Consider the following 19,700-nt stretch of genomic DNA (forward strand, 5'->3'; position numbering starts at 1 on the left):
AGAAGTTGAAAACTTCATCTTCCTGATCATTCTTCTGAGTGATCTCTTTTTGCATTTCTGCAGCGATCGCACGAGTGTATATGCAACCCACTCCCCCTTTCTCGGGATTATTCTAACGTACAACATTGTCGCTATTGAGACTTCACCGCCCCCGGCGCAGTCATCACGGTAACATCCACACTAAGTAGGCATAGGTGCAGTCACAGTCATCCGTCATAGGTTAGGCACATACCTCCCAAATGCCCAATCTCCCAATACTCTCACCCGTGTTGCGGACAATACACAGCATCCTCTCTCTCTTCCCCTCTCTGTCTCCCACTGTGTCATTGTGACTTTCATGCATATTCCACCACTCAAGCACACGTTGCGCCCAGATCGACCCAATAGCAGTCCCACGGCCCTCGCTGAGGTTATAGCCTCCCGAAGTAACGAAGCCTATGAGATCGTGCGCATTCGGGCATGGCGGATGTTTGGACCATTCTGACGGAGAATCGAAGGGATTCGTGAGGGCCGCGATGTTTGTGTGCTCGTAGTCATTGGGGTCGAGGTACGCGACATTCTTGTCGGCGCTCTTGGAGTCCACGACTATTGTGCCTTTGCCTTTCTTTTTGCCTTTGCCCTTGGCTTGGGTTTTTGGCGCCGGCCGCTCCTTGGGAATTTCACCATCACCTCGTCCAAAGGCGCTGTTCGGGCCGTACTTGTCGATGATTTCCTTGGGAGCGTTCTTTGGAAGGACGTTGATATTCGCGAGTGATTCGCGCGGGTGTGCTTGTTGTTGGCAGGGGAGGTCGAATCGACTTGTCTTCTGCTTTGAGTAGCGATAGTTAGATGCGATGTGAGGCCAGTTTGATTTGTTCCATGGGGGTTGTAACGCGAGCCAGCGAGCGCGAAGATCGCGAGCGGACTTGCTGGGTGAGGAAGGCGAGCTGTCGATACTGCTTGGTGGCCGGGGTTTCTGAGCTGGTGGTGGCGTGGATGGCAAGATTTCATTTGCAGTTGCAGATTGCTCCACAGGTTTAGGGGGAGGACGTTTCGGAATCGATGGGAGACGGTAGATGCGGGCTGCTGGACGGGGTGTGCCTTTGTCAAGGAGTGTGATTCGAATTGTCATTAATGCTGGAATTGAAGGGAGACGGGCAATGGAAATTAATGGATCCTTCATAAGTGATAGACTTGCCGTGGGAGAGAGTTGCTGGTAATCTGTTGTTGGATTGAGTGTCGGTATCTGGTTTTCCTCTTCTCCTTCGCTCTCCGGGCTAGAAGTGTTGCGTCGACAAAGAGGATCGTCATCCTTTCTTGCTTCGGCATCTGCTTGAGCCTTCATTGCCTTCCGTTGTCGTTGTGTAAGGGCCGGCTTCGCTTCCGTAGCTGTGGGATGATCCGTTGCTTTCTGGGACCCAGAAGCAGATTCATGATGGACAAGTTCCTCTGTGCTTTCAAATAGATACTCCCAATCACAGGCCCAGCCTCTTCCAACCTCTCCACACCTTCCCAAGCCTAAGTCAATCTTATCCCACGCTACTCTGTGTTTCGGTGGTCTTCGAATCCAGTCATCGAATCTCTTTTCGCTTTCGGCGCGCTCCCAAGCCTTGCCAGCCTCGGTGCCGGGCAAGTCACCAGGGAACCATGGTCTTGCCTGCTCAAATTCCAATTGCCGTTTCTCCTGGAGACCCCCAAAGCGAGGGGTTCCTCCGTTGGAGAGGGGATAGTACATTAAAGATCGCCAGACAGGATCGACGCATTTCCAGGGGAGAAGAACAATCCATGTTCCTTGAGAATTGTCGGTCTCGGAGGCGGAACGGTCTTCTGCTCTGGCAGCGAGGAGTATCACTGGGATGCGTGGATCTTTGGTTGAGAGTGCCGGAGCCTGGCCAGGCGGTGACAGTGACTTTCGTCGATTGATGGCCTTTTGCGACGGCAATGCATGGCACACTTGCCAGCGCGTCTTGTGTGATGTTAGGCGCGACCGAGATAGATGTTCATCTGGAGGCCAGGAAACAAGAATCTCATCCATTCGGCTCGTGTCGGAACTCTGCGGAATATCGATCTGCTTGGGGGGATGACGCAGTCTCGGATCAACAACATCCAGTGCGAGAATGGCATTTTGTGGCAGGATGCCAGGATTGCTGAGTCCTACTAATGAAGTCCACACGGATTCGATGGACTGTTCTGCTTCCGTGTCCGTCGGGAATGGTCGAAGGACGCCTAGTAAAGCTTCTGTTGAACCCGGACCTTTTATTTCGATGCTTCCAACCTCGAAGCGAAGATCTTCTACCAACACTTGAGGTTTCTGCATTTTGGCAATTTTCAGAAGCTCCTGCCAGAATTGATGAAAGGCTGAAGGATGGATTCGAATTAAGATCTGGGTATCAAGTTTCTTCTTTCGCTTGGTCTGAGTTTGAGTCTTCGAAGGCTGTGGCCGACCGTCCGCGTCCACATCCATCTGCTCTGCTGCGTCGACAATCTTTGCCCCAGCTGTTTCGTTCTTAGGCTGCATACACCAGATTACAACCACGGGTGCAATAGCTCGTTGGTGGTTGTCTGGCTCATATATCCAGCCTCCTCCGAATCTTGTCCCAGACCTCCATCTCTTCAGCAGTGATCCTGAGAGCCCTTGGGGAGTGAAGCCGAATGCTCCAAGTATACTTTCTATTGCAGTCTCTGTCCCCCAACATGCCACGGTGGACATGTAGCTGGTATCCCACGCTACACATCCGTGAGTGCCCGCTGCTCGATGACTGGGCCTGTAACTTTTCTCAGTTGGGCTCAATGGAATGGCGATCCTCCATAATGGCTCGGTAGGTCGAGTCATATGTGCACGTTTGGCGTGCCATAGGTGAGTAGGCAACCACGTCTTATTCAACTGTCTTTTCTTGTATTTGGTCGTCGCAGTCGGAGGCCGCGCAAGTTGATTCTTCTTCAACCGCGGTATCCGTGAAACCGAGACGTGATGTACAGGATCCGACTGCTTCGCATTGGATTTGGCTTCCCTCTTTCTCTGACGTACAGTTTTAGCCGTCTTATTCAGCTTCCTGATCGTCTTCGCGGTCTCAAGTCGTAGTCTCAACTTGCGTGACGGTGTTCGTGTGCGTCTCGTCACCGTAGGTGTATTATCTTCTTTCATCTATATCACACCTGGTTAGCTCTGTTAGTACACAGAGCCTTGTAATGAGAATGTTCAAACCCACCTCACGCTCAGCCCTTCTCCTCAACCTTCTGGGAACCTTTTTGGCATTGTGACTGGCAGTTCTTCTTCGCATATGTCTTGGAACTTGTTGGAATGCTCTTGTGGTCAGAGTCTTCCTTGCCTTCTGCATGCTTTTCTCCAAAGCGGTGATTTCGAATTCTCTGGCCTTGATGAAGGATGAGATATTGAGTTCACCATTGGCAGAGGTGGCGGCATTCATGCGCTGGACAGGAATAGCTCGAGCATCTTGGTTCTTTTGTCGTTTACGCGCACTCGAGGACTGTGTAGGTCCATTAGGCGCAATTTTGCGCTTTTGACCGGCCGTTTGCGCAGATGGGCCCATGACTATAGCATTGTTGTCACAGCGTCTCGAACGCGTTCGTGCCGAAAAAGATGTCATTCCTGTGTAGTGCAAAAGCGGCAACGGGAATTTGACCCGGACATGATATCTGGGACACGCTGCTTTAACTGTTTTGAATTTATGCGGTCCCTACTTATGAACACAAAGAGCCCATACCATTGAAGAAGTTTATTCTTCTGGGGGGGTTCTGCACAATCATCATTCAATATATCCACTCAACATAGGTATCTAGTGTCAACATCGGTGGCAGCGTGGTTGCTTGACGAGCCCCTTCAGATTTTTCACCGCCCGTTGCCGGGCTTGCTAGTCTAGTCCTCTCGGGAATATTAAATCCCCCCAGTCCATCTTCTGTCATCGTAGCTGCAGAGCTTGTAGAGGTAGGCGTGGATTCTCGTGCCGATCGATTTATTTTCGGAGGACTTGTTATGTCGGTAGATTGAAGGTGCATGTCCCACTGATTCATTCTTTGATACGAGCCCAATACTTGTTGCCAGCTCGCTTTCCAACCTTTTGCCAATGGTTCATACCAGAAGAATTGGTGCATGGCCGACTCGATTCTATTCCAGGATCTAGCTTCTTCGAAGTTGTCGAAAAAGCTCCGACATTTGGAAAGACCGTCTTGACTCAAATCAAGATCCCATTGCCACGACCCAATCACAATCATCCAGATCCATACTAAACAATATCGCTCTTCTGGATTGCGTCTGGACGTGAATGGAAGCGATCTGGTCAACTCTTGCCGTGACCCGCGGAAGGCCGTGAGTTTCGATGACGAGCGGGCCTGGCTATGGATGTTAAAACTGAAAAGTATGATTGCAAGGCATATGTTCTTTTCCAAACTATGCACAGTAGAAGCTGATGAATGAAGACAGGAGCAAGCATCGAAAATGTCCGGGTATTGCTGGTCTTCCGGAATCGGGTCTCTCTCGATTGGTAGTGGGCAGTTGGAAGTTTGGGAATGGAGAAACTTGCCTACCCGCGACAAAATTTGTAGAACGTCAATCCTGAGAGAACTTTGGCGTGCTAAAGCGGCGAATCCCGGTGGCAAACTAGCAATCAAAGAGAGGATGTCGGCGTTGAACGGATGCTGAGGATATGCTCTCTGCCGTTTGCGTTTAGAAAATGGAAACACGCTTTCCATGCCGGTTTCAAGCATCCAAAAATAATCAATCTGTATCAGGAAAGCTTTGATAAGCCCTCGTCCTTCCAGATTGTCGAGTCCCCCTTTTAATGCAACCATGAGAGCTACAGCCTTGCTATTCGCAGTACTATCTTTTCGGTAGAGGACGTCAAAAGATGCCAGCGCAAGCACGGTCATCAACGCGCCATCATTCGGGGCGCCTTTGAGGTTGGAGAGCTCATCGCGTAGTACCGATACGGCTTTCCGGCGGTGGAAGAGTATTTCCTCGGACGGCATCGCTGTGGGGGCTTGACTTTTTTCGAAATATGCCTGGGATAAAGCGACAGCTCCATGAAAGGCACTCTCATGTTGGAGAATCAAAGGAAACATCCAAGTCATCATCGGGTTGACCATATTGAACGCTAGCAGCAAGGGTTCTTGAAGAGGTGATATGACATGGGTGTAGAAATCAATGGCATTGGTAACGCATGGGGTCTGTTGACCGGGGAATGAATTAAACGGGTCTACCCTCGTGCCACTGAAACCCGTTTCCAGCAATAATGGTATAGGCCGCTGCGAGAGCTTGACTACCTCGTTTTGACGCATTACGTGCGTCGTCTTCTTTGTCCTCCGCATGGGTGTCGAAATCGGGTGTCGAAAGCCATCATCTTCAAACGAAGAGCGACGAGGTAATGCGTAACGCGGTTTGGTTTGCTGCCGGATAGCCGTTCTATACTTGCTCGAGATGTGCGATTTGACAGTCCGTCGATGGGAAGCACCGTGTTTCGGAGTGTCGTAATATAAGAAGGTGAATGGTGTGGTGGTACGCTCGCTCGAAGTAGCCATGGGATGACGACACTGTAGTTTACCATAATCATTCTAGCGGCATTCGACGTCGATCTTACACCATTGGGATGATCAGGGTTTGCCTCGTTTGTACTGATCGACAGTATTTGTTGTTCGCAATGACGATCTCTGAACTCTTCGCAGATGTCAGATAGATCAAGGCCGGAAGAGAGGAAAAGTCGACAGTGTGTACCCTATCGAGTTCCCATGTGATACAGCCGAGTCGTAGCTCTAGCCGCCAAGAGAGATGCCGCTGTTCAACCCTAGTGCCGGACCAATCTCTGCCTGAGCTGTGCCACATCCAAAGAATACTAAGATTCAGCGGGAGCCGAAAGAAAGATCGGACGTCGAAACATGAGTTTGGGGGAATTTAGCGGAGAAGTGGGGCGGGCCAAAGGGTGCTTTATGATTTGTGATTAGCTGCTGAAAAGAGCTTAATGGCGTTAGACGCCGCCAGCGTCCACTAAAACGCGGATGACTAAAGAGGCTGAATGCCCCAATGGGGAATAATGTGAAAAAGGCCCTCGATCTGCTTAGATGAAAATCAGTAATAAGCTCGAAGCTGAAGAGACTCCGCCCACACTCTGTACGAGATCTGCATGACACATCCTTCGATCTTCACCTTCATCGCGTTCACCGCCTCCCACGCTCGTCGAGTCAGGGTCCTGTTTGTATTGTTGCAAAAAAGTGCTTGATGAAAAACTCCAGCCTATGGCCAGCATTAAGGACCGAGACTCGAAAAAGAAATTGCCCCGCAAAATGACTTAGTTCTGTCCGTGCCTTGCTCTCAGAAATGCCGAGGTAATCGCCAAAGGAACTCCACTGGTGCATCCCGGATCGCTAGCCATCATCTAGAAGGTAAATGCCAGCAATTTCCTATTACATGCTAGTCACCTCTTTTCCGAAATGCAAGGAGAGTTGTCTGGTTGGTCAGTCCTCAAACAACAAAACGCATTTCGCCTTCCCAACCTTGCAGATTTCGCTAGTTCAGCTTGCGGCACCTCGCCGGTGCAAAGCCGTGGACCGCCTTTTTTTTTCCCCCTCAACGTCATCGATTTGAAATTGACCTTATCCTTTGGACATCACGAATGCTCCAGACTCTCTGATTACCTCAAGAGCACGCCTTTCAACTTTTTATTGACTGACGCCTGACGACTCTCGACATATTTGATTCTACAAGGCTATCGAACGCGACATCCCAATACTCCGAGGCATTCTCCAGGGAGACACTTTGGCGGTGGAGTGTCCTATTGAGCCATCACGAAAGATGGAATCCCGCAGTTCATACTTTGAAACAACTCCAGAACTTGATTCATCTAGCACAAGTTCTCCTGATGTGCATTCAAAGGCATGGTGCCTTCTTCTGAGAGGTCACGGCTGATCATCTAGCGCAGACTATGGATGACATGTTTCAATTTGGAAATATCGACGTCTCAACATTCAATAATTCTTGGGAGCCCGCCGACTTTGAGCTCCTTAACGTCAACATGCCCGAAGACTACTGTCCTTCGGCCAACTCAGCTAACGTGGCTGGATCAACAGAATCAGAAAAGGAAACAGTCGACAACGCCAAAAAAGTGAGTCATATGGCTCTCCCTCGGATACGAAAGACGTCCATGAATCGACGCCAATGACGTTACCGCATTGCTAACAGGCACATTCACCAGCGGCGGAGGGCCCAAAACCGTGCTTCGCAGCGGGCATTCCGAGAACGAAAAGAAAAACACATCAAAGGCCTCGAATATCAGCTGGAGAACCTCAACGAGATGCATCAAGATTTGCTGCAATCGTACCACAAACAGGCCAACCATATCGAAAAGCTGAACCGACGCATCTCCCAACTTCAGGCCGAGATCAAAACCGTCAAGCCCTGCAACGGTCAAAAGCCACACTCCCACACAAACAGCCACCCTCCAATACCCGACAGCTTCGATGCGTTTTCTTTTACCTCCAATGCCGGTCTACAGTTATACAATAGCACTCAGACGCCGAAAGTTCTTGACTGCATTAATTCGACTCTAAGGGCGAAACCCAGTCTTCCCAGTTTTGAAGACTTGTTATGCCTCCCGTGACGCGCCGAGTGAGAGGTCTTGAAGCTATGCAGTTCTTTCGCTTCAGGGAGGCAGACGCCTTTTGGGAGCGGATTCAGCCATGATATTATCAGGAAAGGAAAGCGCGGCGTTGCACGAAGCATTTGACCCATTCCCTTCCTGAGACAATGTTCGGAAGATTGGGTGAGATTTATGCCTCTTTGGATACACAGGAACCTCCAGAAGCGAGTCGTTTGCCAGGGGAAAGATATTCAAGCTCGGGGCTTCTTTCGGGTAGGGAACTTTCTGTTTGAGAGGCAACACAATTGAAAAAGGACACTCTCAAATTCATATAAATTACTTCAATTCGGTCTGACCAACGCGTTTACTGCCAGTCCAGTCTAGATATGCAGAGCATATGTGGAACACAACCCATCTCTTAATGAGCGCCCGAATGGCCATACTAGTGTCTTGAAGGATGCGTTTCTTTTTAACATCATAGCTTTGCGAGCACGGCAGCAGCTCCGGAAACCTGCACGGGTGGGGAGGTCAGAAGATACATTCATTGTCTTAGTGACCGAAAGCGAGAGTCGGGATATTTAAAAGGGGTAACCGTCGCTGGGTGCTGGGTGCTAGGGGCCGGGTACGGACTCACCGTGACGTCTCGACCGGGCTCCTTCTCTGCATAAGCGACCTTGCCGTGGTCAATGATCATGGCATATCGGGCGGTGCGATCGCCAAGGTTCCAGCCTATCGATTTCGAGAACTTTGTCTCGGGGTCGCTGAGGAAAAGCTAATCACAGATTGATTTTTTTCGTCAGCTCTCCTTGACCAGAATTGTAAAATTATATGACGTCTCCGAGTCTCCTTTTGAGTTTTTGGGATATATGCCTCCCGTATTGTTTTGTGTCTAGCCACTAAAACGGAAGTCTTATGAGGTATGCTCACAATATCATCTCCTTGAATACCATTCGCCTTGCCCCAAGCACTCATCACCCAGGCGTCATTGAACGCGAGCACGGCGACGACGTCGACATTCTTGCCCTTGATCTCGGCGAGCTTCTCAATGTACCCAGGCAAATGTCGAACAGAGCAGCTCGGTGTGAACGCGCCGGGCACCGCGAATAGCACGACTTTCTTATCGGCCCATTCCTTCGACGCCGCGTAGTCCACGGGCATCCCGCAGGAGGTTATCGCGGAGGTTTCCGGGGTGTAAGGGACATATCTGCCAGAGACAAGTGTCAGTATGCACATGCAAAGCTACCAGGCTGCGGTGCAGAGGAGAGAAAGGAAGGGTTTCAATGCCGATGAGAACGTACGAGAATACGACGTTGTCGGGAAAGTTATCTCCCGCTTTCAGTCCCGACATTTTGGATGTTTTTGGGATGCAGTTAGGGAATGGATCCGGCAGGCTGCAGAACGAAGGATCTCAATTGACGTACGAGATGGCAAAAAAAAGGTGCAGGCGAGGCTACAAGCGATGTGACAGAAAAGAAGAAAGGATGTGCAAAAGTCCAGAATCCTCCCCCTCTTGCGTGATTTTCCAATGGAGGGGCTAGAAGAATGATCTAATCTAATCTAATCTCTCGGTGAGGATCTCTCCGTACTAGCAGCGGCAGCTTAGTGCCCACGCTGCTTTTCGCTCACTCGCTGCTTTTTCCAAGCGACCCTAACATCCTGCCATTTTACGAGAATCACCCTGTTTCTCCGGATGGCAAGATCTTAACTCCGTTCAATACAATATGGCTCCCATCTAGTGCCACTCCCAGATGGCGACGCTCAAGCACCCTTTCCGGCTAATTCATGCCATTTTGACTGCACAATTTGTCATGCTGCTTTTTGGGATTTCCCAAACCTGTGCTGGGTCCAAAGCTCAGTGGGGACGAATTAACGCACACTGAGCGTAGGATTGGTCGACGATGGCAAGGATTGAGGACTCGGAGGGTGGGTTTTGATGGATTCTCGGCCGCTGAAACGGTAAACACACAAGGCGAAAATATGGAATGGAGTATTTGGCAAAAGAGGAGTATCGTTTCAAAGGGATGAGTTGTGGCATTCAGGATATAAAAGATCCCCGTCTGGGTGGATCGAGTGAATACTAGTCACTCCCCCCTTTCATCTTCTACAAGGAAAGCACAATTTGACCGGAAGTCTACCATAACCCAAAGGCCCTACACTCACACCGTCTCTTTTTTGGAGACCAGCTTCAGAAGACACGTCAAAGCCACAGCAGACACATCTCGATACCAAGACAAAAAATGGCCTCTATCCGTCCTCCGTTCAATCTCAAAACCGCGACCGAAAAGGTCAAGTTCGCTCAGAACATGTGGAACTCTACCAACCCTGTCCAAGTTTCCAAGGGGTACACAAGAGACTGCATCTGGCGGAACCGCGCCTCCTTCATCCAAGGCACCGAACAAATCATCGACCTCCTGACGAAGAAGTGGGAGCGTGAAGCCTCGTACCGCCTTCGCAAAGAGCTCTTCGCCTTCATGGACGACAAGATCGCTGTGCAGTTTTGGTATGAATTCCAAGACACGACGGACGGCATGAAGTGGAAGAGATGCTATGGACTTGAAGATTGGACATTCGATCGTGAGTCCGGAAAGATGAGGAAGAGACACATGAGCGGGAATGAGATCGTGTTGGGCAAGAATGGCGATGGGGTGGCGGTCCCAGAAGAGGGTGTCCAGGGCCGATGGTTCGTTGATGGTGTCGACGTTGACGATGATAGCGTTACGGAAATGATTACTGAGGCCCACTGGTAAAAAGCCCTATTATACTGCAAGGATTAGGGAAAAGAAATCATCGCCATGGCAGGATCCTGGTTCGGATTGCATAAATTGACTATACTGTATTATCGTCGTATTTACTGCTTTTCAAGTCATCTTCCAAGAACTCCTTGTCGGTGCTCATTATCCATAAATGTCAGTAATGATCGTCAGTCGTCATCGCATCCCCCATGTACAACCCAATTGAGCTGTGGTGGCTCATACATATGCTGTGAATGATGGCTTTTTCGGAGATATTTTCCTGAAATAGGAGTATATGTTCATTTAGAGTTCAGGATCTTCTTCAATGAACTCAGAGCTTTCTTCTCCTCCTTCCACAAAAGGTGCCAATCTTGCCTTGAATTCATCGAGGTCCATGTCGTCATCGGCAACGCCCGGACCACCAGGTGTCTTTGGCGGGATCAATATGTTGGGAACGACGTGGACAACACCATCAGCAGCAATGCCATCGAGCACGCTAACTTTAGAAAATCCATTGATCTTCATAGTGACGAGCCGACCGTATCGGGCAATATCAACGCTTAAACTTTCTCCTTCGAGGCCGGTGGGGAGATCAACATGGATCAAACCCTTGGGGAATTTGTGATGGGGTGGGGCGGACTCGGCGTCAACCTTGTAGATGGCGTCCGAGTAGAGGGTGATGTTGTCGACGGTATGATACAGGAGCAAGGCCTTGAGGAACTTCTGGCCAAACTTGCTGAAAAGGAAGGCATTGATCCTTGGTCCAAGACGCTGGAAAGCGAAGTTGGAGGGGGCAAAGAAAGTACCTCCTTCGTGGCTTGATGTATCATTGAAGAGCGGATACAAGCCGGTCTTCTCCAGGGCGAAATCAAGAGTGCTGAACTCGCCGGGAAGTACGGAAAGAATATCTACGACCTTTGGTGGAGGAAGGAGAATGCTGTCAATTCCATGGATGACACCATTGGTGCCAAAGATGTTAATCCCGACCACACGGGAATAGAAATTCAGGGTGAGGCCTCTCAGTGAGACTTGACTGGAGAGACGTTGTGGCACGTTGCCAATGGCCTCTGCCTCGAGAGCTGTCGGGATGGTCCGGCTGACCAAAATACGACCTGCCGGGTAGAATTCAGTCGAGATATGGTAGATCAGAAGCTTCTTCAAGAACTCCTTGGTTGGCTTAGGGGCGTGCTTGGGGATCTTCTCAAACGCCTTGTCCGTCGGTGCAAAAACAGTGTAGTTGGCCTTGGTGCCGTTCAGAAGATCCACCAGATCGGGAAACTCGTTGATGGCGGCAGCCAATTTGGTGGTATATTTGCTCTTCGAGATCATCTCGTACACGGTCTGATTGGGCGGGCCATGATGAGGAGGGTGGCGAGGCTTCTTGCCCGGGGGAGGGCGACGGCCAGGTGGCCCACGATGTGGAGGGCGGCCATGATGAGGGGGAGCATCCACCAGATCAAGGTCATAGTCGGCCGTGTCTAACCAGGCATCACCAGCAAAAGCATCTTGAAATTGTTCGCCGTACTTGACGGTGGCATCATGGGCCGCGCCCACGACCTCTGTGAATCTATGCTTGGTACAACTCGTAGCAGCTTTTGTGAACTCTTCTTCCAGGTCATCCCAAAAGTTCTCCACCTTGTGAAGTTTTTCCCAGAAAGGATGTTCCGATGGCTGTTCAATGTCCTGGTTCTGAAGGGTCAAAGCCTCGAGGGTGGCTCGATCTGGGATAACGAATGCTGAGGCGACAGCTGCCGCCGAGAGCACGGTGAGGACTCTCATGATGAGCCGATATGAAAGGGGACGACAGGAGAAGTTCTCACAATGGAGGTTGTTGTGAGGTATTGACAGAGGGATATCGTCGGAGAAGGATATATCAACAGGCAGAAGCGAAATACAATTCGTACACGCAATGCAGAAGGCCGCTTGCAGGTAAAATGCTGCGTGGTTGGTGGATGGCGGAGGGAGAAGAAAGAGGAGAGAGGTTGGGTCAACGTAAGACAGGGAGACGGTGCCATCATCACTGGTGGCGGGCGAATGCATTCAGTGGGGTGACGGCGGCTGCAATAGGCCGCGAACCGTGGGTTCTCAACAATAAAGCTCGCCCGAGCTTCACTATGCCAGTATCTGACTGGTTCGCTCTCCACAAGCTTCCATTTTGATACCAAGGATGACGTTGGCCATCATTGGCACTGGTTTCAGCATGCGTTCTGGAGTCCCGCCATATCGGTGACGGAGACATCCGACCCGAATTTGCAGCGGGAAGCTTGTTCGATGACTCCATCAGCTCTTTGAGTAAACGATGCGATCGTCACATACTGAGAGATGACAATAATGTGCCAAAATGGACCGTTACATGAAAGATATGCTCATGCTGCAACCTGATTGTCTCTGCTTCGGAATTGCCTACTCCGCCGTCGTGAGACGACGCCTTGATGGAGCGAACTCTCGTACTGCTGGTGCTTTTGTTCCGGTATGGCTCCTCCATAATTGACCTGTCACTCGACCAATTCTGAGCGTGGGATGCTCCTGTACATGCGGAGATACCTCCATTTGCATGATTTTGATCCTGACAAGGCCATGGAGATGGAATTCCAGCTGCGCTTGACCTGGATACAGGAACATCCTAACTTTTTGCTGCAATACATAGACTCACCTGGAAGCACTCGCAACTCATTTGCTTCTCAAGTTGTTCTTTTAGATCCTTGCCCCTCTGCTTTTTGATTTTGGCCTTTTCCTGCAACATCTCTTCATGCCCAATGAGCGAGCATTTCTCATCCAAATTCAGTAATATCCACTCAAGTTTGACAATTACCAGTCTGCAGTCTGGCCTAAAGAACTGACAGATTCGTCTAACGCAGAATCAGCTCGGGAAAACGAAACAAGGAGGAAGAGTTGATTGAAATACGAGGAACTTGCGGAATCGAGGACCGCGGTGAAGGAATCTGGCAGAATCGTGTTGATACCACGATGCAAGTCACTCGACGCAAAAAATACTGCAACGATATCGTGTCTTAACCTAGATCCTTCTTACAATTCCTTGTTCGTCCACTCTCATCCCGGCCAACAAATAGGTCGACAAAGGTCAGTGTCAGTACTTGAGAGATATCTACATCTGCTAATCCTTTTGTTCAAGCGGCAACGGATGGCAAAGTCGACCTACCGGGCATAATTGAATCCTGCTGACGTTCCGCCATGTCGTCCTCCCATAAGGGCTCCGAGCAGACACATGTCGTGACAAGTTACCAATCCAAAATCGAGAAGTCCCATGTCAAGAGAAATGTTCTCGCTCCGATACAGCCGCGTGCCCACCATTCGCCTACCGCGTCCGTCAGGCGGAACAACGGCCTCCCTACAGGCTCGTCGCCGCGGCTCCCACATCATGAGTCTTTCAAACCCGAAGGAAACTTGTCGGTTGGAGAGAAGGTCATTAGTGAAGTCTCTGTGACTGAGAATAAGCGCTCGTCTATGATGGCTAGTGAGGTTGTTGCCGGATCCCAGCGAGATTTGCCAGTGGCTACAGCTTCCACGGTCTCGGCCTCCGGGAAAGGCCAAAGAAAATCTCATGTGGGGCCGTGGCAGCTGGGAAAGACCCTGGGTAAAGGAGCAACGGGAAGGGTACGTCTAGCAAAACATGCAATAACTGGTCAGACTGCGGCGGTAAAGATCGTCTCCAAGAAGTCAGCTGCATTGGTTCAGAGTGCAAGCATGGCACGTATGGACAAGGAAGACGCCAACACAATGATTGCTGCAGGTCCACGAACAATGCCATTTGGTATTGAGCGTGAAGTTGTCATCATGAAATTGATTGAACATCCCAACATAATCAATCTCTATGATATCTGGGAGAATCGTGGCGAACTCTACTTGGTGCTCGAGTATGTCTCCGGTGGTGAGCTTTTTGACTATGTCTCAGGCAATGGAGCCCTCCCCGAAGAAGAAGCCGTGAGACTGTTTCGTCAGATCATCGCAGGGTTGTCTTACTGCCACCGCTTCAACATCTGTCATCGGGATCTGAAGCCTGAGAATATCCTGCTGGACAGCCATCGAAATGTCAAACTGGCCGACTTCGGCATGGCTGCTCTACAACCCGATGGGACATGGCTGAACACCTCATGTGGAAGTCCACACTATGCAGCGCCCGAAATCATCCAGGGACAACAATACCGAGGTGACAAAGCGGACATTTGGAGTACCGGGATTATTCTATTCGCCATGCTCAATGGGTTTCTACCATTTGATGGGGGAACATTACCAAATACCTTACGTCTAGTCAAGAAGGGAGAGTATTACCTACCTCCGAGCTTGAGCGCCGAAGCTGCCGATCTCATTCAGCGAATTCTTCAGAAACGGCCAGAAAATAGAGTCACTATGGAGCAGATCTGGTCTCACCCGCTTATTCGCAAGTACGAAAAGTACCACGCAAGCTTAGTGTCTCCTGAGCCTGTGATCGGAGCTGCTCCTCCGGCCAGTGTTGAAGCCCAGGCTAAACGAATCGCTGCACGCTCCGATATTGACGTTGAGATCCTTCGGAATCTCTCTACCCTGTGGCATAGTGAGAGGGTCGAAGAATTGATCAGAAGACTAATGAGTGAGGAGCAAAACCATGTGAAACTTTTCTACTGGGCATTGATCAAGTTCAGAGAAGACCAGCTTGAAAATTACCCCGGAGACCCTCTCCGTTACTCTGCCAGCGATTACCATCATGCTAGGAAACTGACTTCAAAGCCTAAACGTGCGACGAATGGCCGAGTTCATGGTTGCCCGCCCTCTCAGTTCTCCATTGTAAGTGGTGATAACAGTAAACGAGACGGTTACTACAAGAATCCAGGCACTGCCGGGAGTAAGGCGGCCCAGAGCAGTTATGACCCATATCGCGCTTCCCGGACACTCATCGCAGAAGACGGCCACGATCCTGCTACCGTTATCGTTCGTCAATGCTTGAATGCTTCTGGTGGCGGCCACGTTGTCAGCTCTGGGAGCAGCGTCAAGCACCGGGCCTTGGATCGAGTCGAGGAAAAGGGCCCGGCCCTCCCTCGCTTTACTTCGGAAGATCTTGAGAAGCTTATCCAGAAAGAACGTGTCCTGTATTCGACTGCAACCTCGAAGAGCTCTCTTTCGAGTACCAGAAGACATCCGAGGATCAGAAAATCCTTGAGCTACAAGCGGCAAGTAAGTTTCACTCACCGACGACAAAATTCCGGAAACACAAATGTCAATTCTCGGATGATTTCCGGTGAGAGTGGTTCTACCGATCGGTCACAAACTCGCAGCAAAATCAATCCAAGATCGGAAATTCAGAGGACCCCGAGCTTGCCAACGCCTTCACAGGCCCACCGGCCACAGAAATCCAGCTCAGAGATTGATGTGAAGAAACGTCGAGTGGCCAGCTTCTATTGGAAGGACGAAACTCGGAAGGTCAGCACCGAATTAGGCAAGATTTGTGAAGAGGCATTCAATGGGCCATCTGTATCTACGGGGAGTGGAATCCGTCCAACCCCTCCGTTAGATTCGTCCGCAACTTCAGTTTCGACGCACAATCATAAGGTACCTGAAAGTATTCGCGATCGACCTCTTCCAGCAACCCCGGTTCTTCGGGAATTGATTGAACGCCGACAGAAGATCATCGACACATGGGGCGACGCTGACCAGACCGTTCTTGTTGACATGTTGGCTGCCGTGGATAAACGAATTGACGCCGAGTTCGAGGAACAGAAGGGCTATGACCAGCGTGCAGCTTCTGACCCTACTCACGGTACGGTAAATTTGAGATATTACCGTGCCACATCGCCTGCGAACGCTGTGGAAGACCTTAAGCGGAATCAGGACGAGGACTTGCGGGCAGCTTCTGATCCCGTCAAACTAAAGACACGTCGGCCCAGTGAGGAAACCACGGTTCGCCTTGTCACTCCTGATCCAACTTCCCCCTCGGCCCGAATTGAGCCCCTCAAGATTCGCAAGAACAAGGTCATGCCAATCGACTCGTTCAGGGGCGATCCAATTGACGCATCAAGGATTCAATACGAGCGTTGTGGGTATATTCAGCGGCTTCATGACCGAGGAGGTCTTGGCACTATTGAAGAGAACCCTAGATTCCCAAAGAAGAGGCCTCTCGCTTCATCGTCTGCTGCTGTTCGGAAATGGCCCTGGCTTGGAAACCGTGGATCAGAGCCGCGTGACTCACTAGAAGAGTTTTATTCTGCAGAAGATGTTTTAGAAGATGCTGATCCAAATGGATCTCAGATCGTTCAACCTAGTGAATCTACACATTCCTCGGCGTTTTCGGGAACTGTGAGTCGTGACCCTGATTCAGGAGATGTCGAATTGAATGTGGAAAAGAAGAGAAAATGGTTCCAAAAGATGTTTGGTAAATCATCCAAAAGCACGGAAACATCCGCAGTGGCTTCGATTGAGCACTGTATTGTACGGGATTTATCAGATGAGACCAGCTCCAACAGCCCAGGCCGCAAGGAGGGAGTCCTTTCCAGTCCAAAATCCAGAATGGCGGCACAAAAAGATTATCCTCGAGCTACCAAAGTCGATGCTGCAGCTCCGGGTCCCATCGAAACTTGTCAAAATTGGTTCGCCAAATTCTTCCGCATCAAGCCGGCCAGTCGAGTGGTTTGCCTTCAAATTCGCAAAGGAAAGGCAAGAAAAGAATTGCTCAAGTGCTTGAGAGATTGGCGAAAATATGGATTGAAAGATGTAGTTGCTGAGCGAAGAGATGGTGGCGATGTGGTTCGAGGGCGTGTCGATGCATCTAATTGTCAGTGTTTCGAACTTCCATTCTATTGTACCATGCTAACATGTTAGCAGATTTGCAACTCAAACCGGTTCATTTCCACGCATGTCTCTATTCGGTTCTTGAACACGGCCGAATGGCCAATTTGAGCGTTATGAAATTCACACAGGAAAAGGGAGCCGCCAGCAGCTTTTACAAAGTGGTGGATACTTTGGAAACCGTGTTCAAAGAAAGAAGTCTGCTTGTGGATGATGTTGCCAGGAAGAAACGTATCGAGAGAAGTCTCAAAGATGCGGGCTTGTGATGAGGATGAGGAAGATTTTGGCTTTTAGGGCATAAGCATTGTTGGGACGTGGGTGACGATTGCTCTTGGCCTTGTGTGCACTCCCTGCAAATGACCTGCTGGAGAAGGTTCTCTTGATGGATAGATACACATGGTTGTGGTCCGCTGAGCAGGACTGGTTTTCGAGGGATATTTAAGGAGGAAACCCATCCACGTCCACGTTCGTGCGTTACTTTTTAGCATGGGTCCTATGTGAAAGACTAAGCAATGAGATTAATGTCACCGATGGAAATGGCCTGAGTATCCAGCCTTTGATACCTTCTTTCAGCCTTTCTGGTCGTCTCTTGCTCGACAAAAAGCTCGGAACATCTGTCGATATAATACCGACAAGACAGACGGTCTAAACGCGCCATTGGAATTGGTGAGTGGACAGTGATTCTGCCCGGTGTCACGATAAGGAAAGGTTGTCCTATTGGTGCTGGGTCTGTGGTGAGTACGTATATTCCGGATTGGAGAGTGGTGATTGGGAGGTATGAGGTCCTTTGGAGGATGTAAGGTTGAGAGAGCGGGTTTGAATGCGGTGGAAAGGTAGGGATAGAAGGCTTCTGGTGGAAGAGATGTTCGAATGGCGGGAGGCTATACGTAGATGGACTGAGAAGCCGGAGGACAAGAGTACATCGAAGAGCGTGTCTCGAAATTCTCATTCTTCGAGACTCTCCGTACGCAAAAGACAATTTAGAACGTTTGTCTGATCTCGCCTCGCCTTGCACTGATAGTGTCGGGTATTCCTGCCACTCCTCCTCTGCGGCCGGAAATATTCTCGGTTCCTGCCAAGAAAGTTTTTCCGCCAGCCGAAGCCAGAGACTCGCTTCCGCGTTGAAGCTCCGAAGACAGCGACAGCAAAAGAATCGCGAACATTCAGACCTCCGTCCTTTGTCTTCACTGTAACCTCAGGGTATGTCATAGACGAATATCAAATACTTCAAAAATTTCCTCAAGGACCTGAAGTAGTTTTACAACCCACGAGAATGGGGTCAGGTCAATCTAAACCTAGCGACTCGACCAAACATGTTTTTGCAAGCGATACACCGATTCAATTTTCCCCAGAGTATGTTGCTTCAAAACGCATTGTTCTCATACTGTGACGGTGCTCCGAAAGACAACCTGACTAACTCGCTCCACAGACTTATCGACTCCCTCCAAGCATCTTCAGAAGTATGCCTGACCTCTTCGAGCTTCGCTCTTTTTACTGAGGGCTGCGAGAATATTGTACTTACCATGATTCGGTTGATAACAGACGGATTCCACTCGTGCCAAAACATTAGAGCTTCACATCGCCCAACGCGTCGCCGCCGAGCTAGAAAAGATTAAAAACCAAGAATCTTCCACCCTCGAAAGCATCCGGCAGAAGATTGCTGCCGGCGAAGAGACAACTTCCTTGGACACATCATCCTCTAGCACTCCGGTACACGTCAGCCCGATATCTCCTAAAGATCTGCTTCCTTCGGAAAGCGATGAAGAAGAGCAACGGAAATCGCAGACATCTCAGAAGGTGCAGCAGGAGATTGAGAAGTTGAAGCAAACATTAGGCCAGAGGAAAGTTCTGAAGGAATTACCCAAAGAGGTGGAGGCCGCGTACGTACCTATCACATTTGGTTCTCTTCGTGGTGTTGTGCCTATTTGGAGCTAACGTGGCTATAGGAGACAAGATGTTATCTCGTGCCTGAGGATAAACGACAGACAACCTCTCGATTGCTGGAAGGAAGTGGAGATATTCAAACGGGAAGTACGAAAAATGGAGGAGAATTATGTATCGTCTGTGCTATGAATGCCTTTTTTTGGTGTGTGTTTCAGCCATGGCCCTGCTTTGAGCGAAAAGAACAGGATGGGTTCCGTGTATATACCGGACTGCGGACATGGAATGAAATCAGCGATCAAAAGGATGACTGCCACCATAATCAATGGACTTTCTTGACTCGTGCTCGTGCTGAGTTTCTTACGAGAACTGATGCTCTTGTGATTGAGAACGCCTACACGCCAGTGTCGCACCACGACAAAGAGGACAGGTTCCGGATTCTTTCATTGTACCATTCTCGTTTGGCCGTTGGCCACCTCATATACTAATAACCCGAAAGTTACATGGTTTCATGTACAACAGTATATTACATAGCTATCCAGGCCACAGTCGGCTCCGGATCACTGCTCATGGCCAATTGGTGTCTTGCAATCCCAGTGGCCGCGAAGTGACTCCCCCACAACGGCAACAAAGATCGAGAGACCTCGATGTTTTCCTCTTTCAGAATTCGGATCATCAGTCGCCTGCAGTATCTGTCAAATGGACATAATGTCCTCGGGGCGCGTGCGCTGGTGTATCGTCATTC

General features: G+C 49.9%; 8 protein-coding genes across 8 annotated transcripts; 4 read left to right on the forward strand and 4 right to left on the reverse strand.

The window, feature by feature from the left end:
• Positions 1-220: 220 nt before the first annotated feature.
• Z518_00550 (uncharacterized protein) lies at positions 221-3,530 on the reverse strand (the record flags this gene model as incomplete). The annotated part of the gene is made up of 2 exons (XM_013421152.1): positions 221-3,124; positions 3,189-3,530. The coding sequence occupies 2 exons, from the start codon at positions 3,528-3,530 to the stop codon at positions 221-223; spliced, it is 3,246 nt and encodes a 1,081-aa protein (XP_013276606.1).
• A 220-nt stretch (positions 3,531-3,750) lies between these two features.
• On the reverse strand, positions 3,751-5,514 carry Z518_00551 (uncharacterized protein; the record flags this gene model as incomplete). Its single annotated transcript, XM_013421153.1, has 1 exon — positions 3,751-5,514. The coding sequence occupies one exon, from the start codon at positions 5,512-5,514 to the stop codon at positions 3,751-3,753; it is 1,764 nt and encodes a 587-aa protein (XP_013276607.1).
• A 1,397-nt stretch (positions 5,515-6,911) lies between these two features.
• On the forward strand, positions 6,912-7,586 carry Z518_00552 (uncharacterized protein; the record flags this gene model as incomplete). Its single annotated transcript, XM_013421154.1, has 2 exons — positions 6,912-7,091; positions 7,182-7,586. The coding sequence occupies 2 exons, from the start codon at positions 6,912-6,914 to the stop codon at positions 7,584-7,586; spliced, it is 585 nt and encodes a 194-aa protein (XP_013276608.1).
• Positions 7,587-8,106: 520 nt separating this feature from the next.
• Z518_00553 (uncharacterized protein) lies at positions 8,107-8,913 on the reverse strand (the record flags this gene model as incomplete). Its single annotated transcript, XM_013421155.1, has 3 exons — positions 8,107-8,337; positions 8,493-8,769; positions 8,864-8,913. 3 exons carry the CDS (start codon positions 8,911-8,913, stop codon positions 8,107-8,109), a joined length of 558 nt encoding a protein of 185 aa, XP_013276609.1.
• Positions 8,914-9,802: 889 nt separating this feature from the next.
• Positions 9,803-10,312, forward strand: Z518_00554 (uncharacterized protein; the record flags this gene model as incomplete). The annotated part of the gene is made up of 1 exon (XM_013421156.1): positions 9,803-10,312. One exon carries the CDS (start codon positions 9,803-9,805, stop codon positions 10,310-10,312), a length of 510 nt encoding a protein of 169 aa, XP_013276610.1.
• A 288-nt stretch (positions 10,313-10,600) lies between these two features.
• Z518_00555 (uncharacterized protein) lies at positions 10,601-12,076 on the reverse strand (the record flags this gene model as incomplete). Its single annotated transcript, XM_013421157.1, has 1 exon — positions 10,601-12,076. One exon carries the CDS (start codon positions 12,074-12,076, stop codon positions 10,601-10,603), a length of 1,476 nt encoding a protein of 491 aa, XP_013276611.1.
• A 1,413-nt stretch (positions 12,077-13,489) lies between these two features.
• Positions 13,490-17,340, forward strand: Z518_00556 (uncharacterized protein; the record flags this gene model as incomplete). Its single annotated transcript, XM_013421158.1, has 2 exons — positions 13,490-17,060; positions 17,111-17,340. 2 exons carry the CDS (start codon positions 13,490-13,492, stop codon positions 17,338-17,340), a joined length of 3,801 nt encoding a protein of 1,266 aa, XP_013276612.1.
• A 1,007-nt stretch (positions 17,341-18,347) lies between these two features.
• On the forward strand, positions 18,348-19,147 carry Z518_00557 (uncharacterized protein; the record flags this gene model as incomplete). The annotated part of the gene is made up of 4 exons (XM_013421159.1): positions 18,348-18,427; positions 18,504-18,534; positions 18,617-18,954; positions 19,021-19,147. The coding sequence occupies 4 exons, from the start codon at positions 18,348-18,350 to the stop codon at positions 19,145-19,147; spliced, it is 576 nt and encodes a 191-aa protein (XP_013276613.1).
• Positions 19,148-19,700: the final 553 nt, after the last annotated feature.

Source organism: Rhinocladiella mackenziei (assembly GCF_000835555.1).
Source record: "Rhinocladiella mackenziei CBS 650.93 unplaced genomic scaffold supercont1.1, whole genome shotgun sequence".
NCBI lineage: Eukaryota > Fungi > Ascomycota > Eurotiomycetes > Chaetothyriales > Herpotrichiellaceae > Rhinocladiella > Rhinocladiella mackenziei.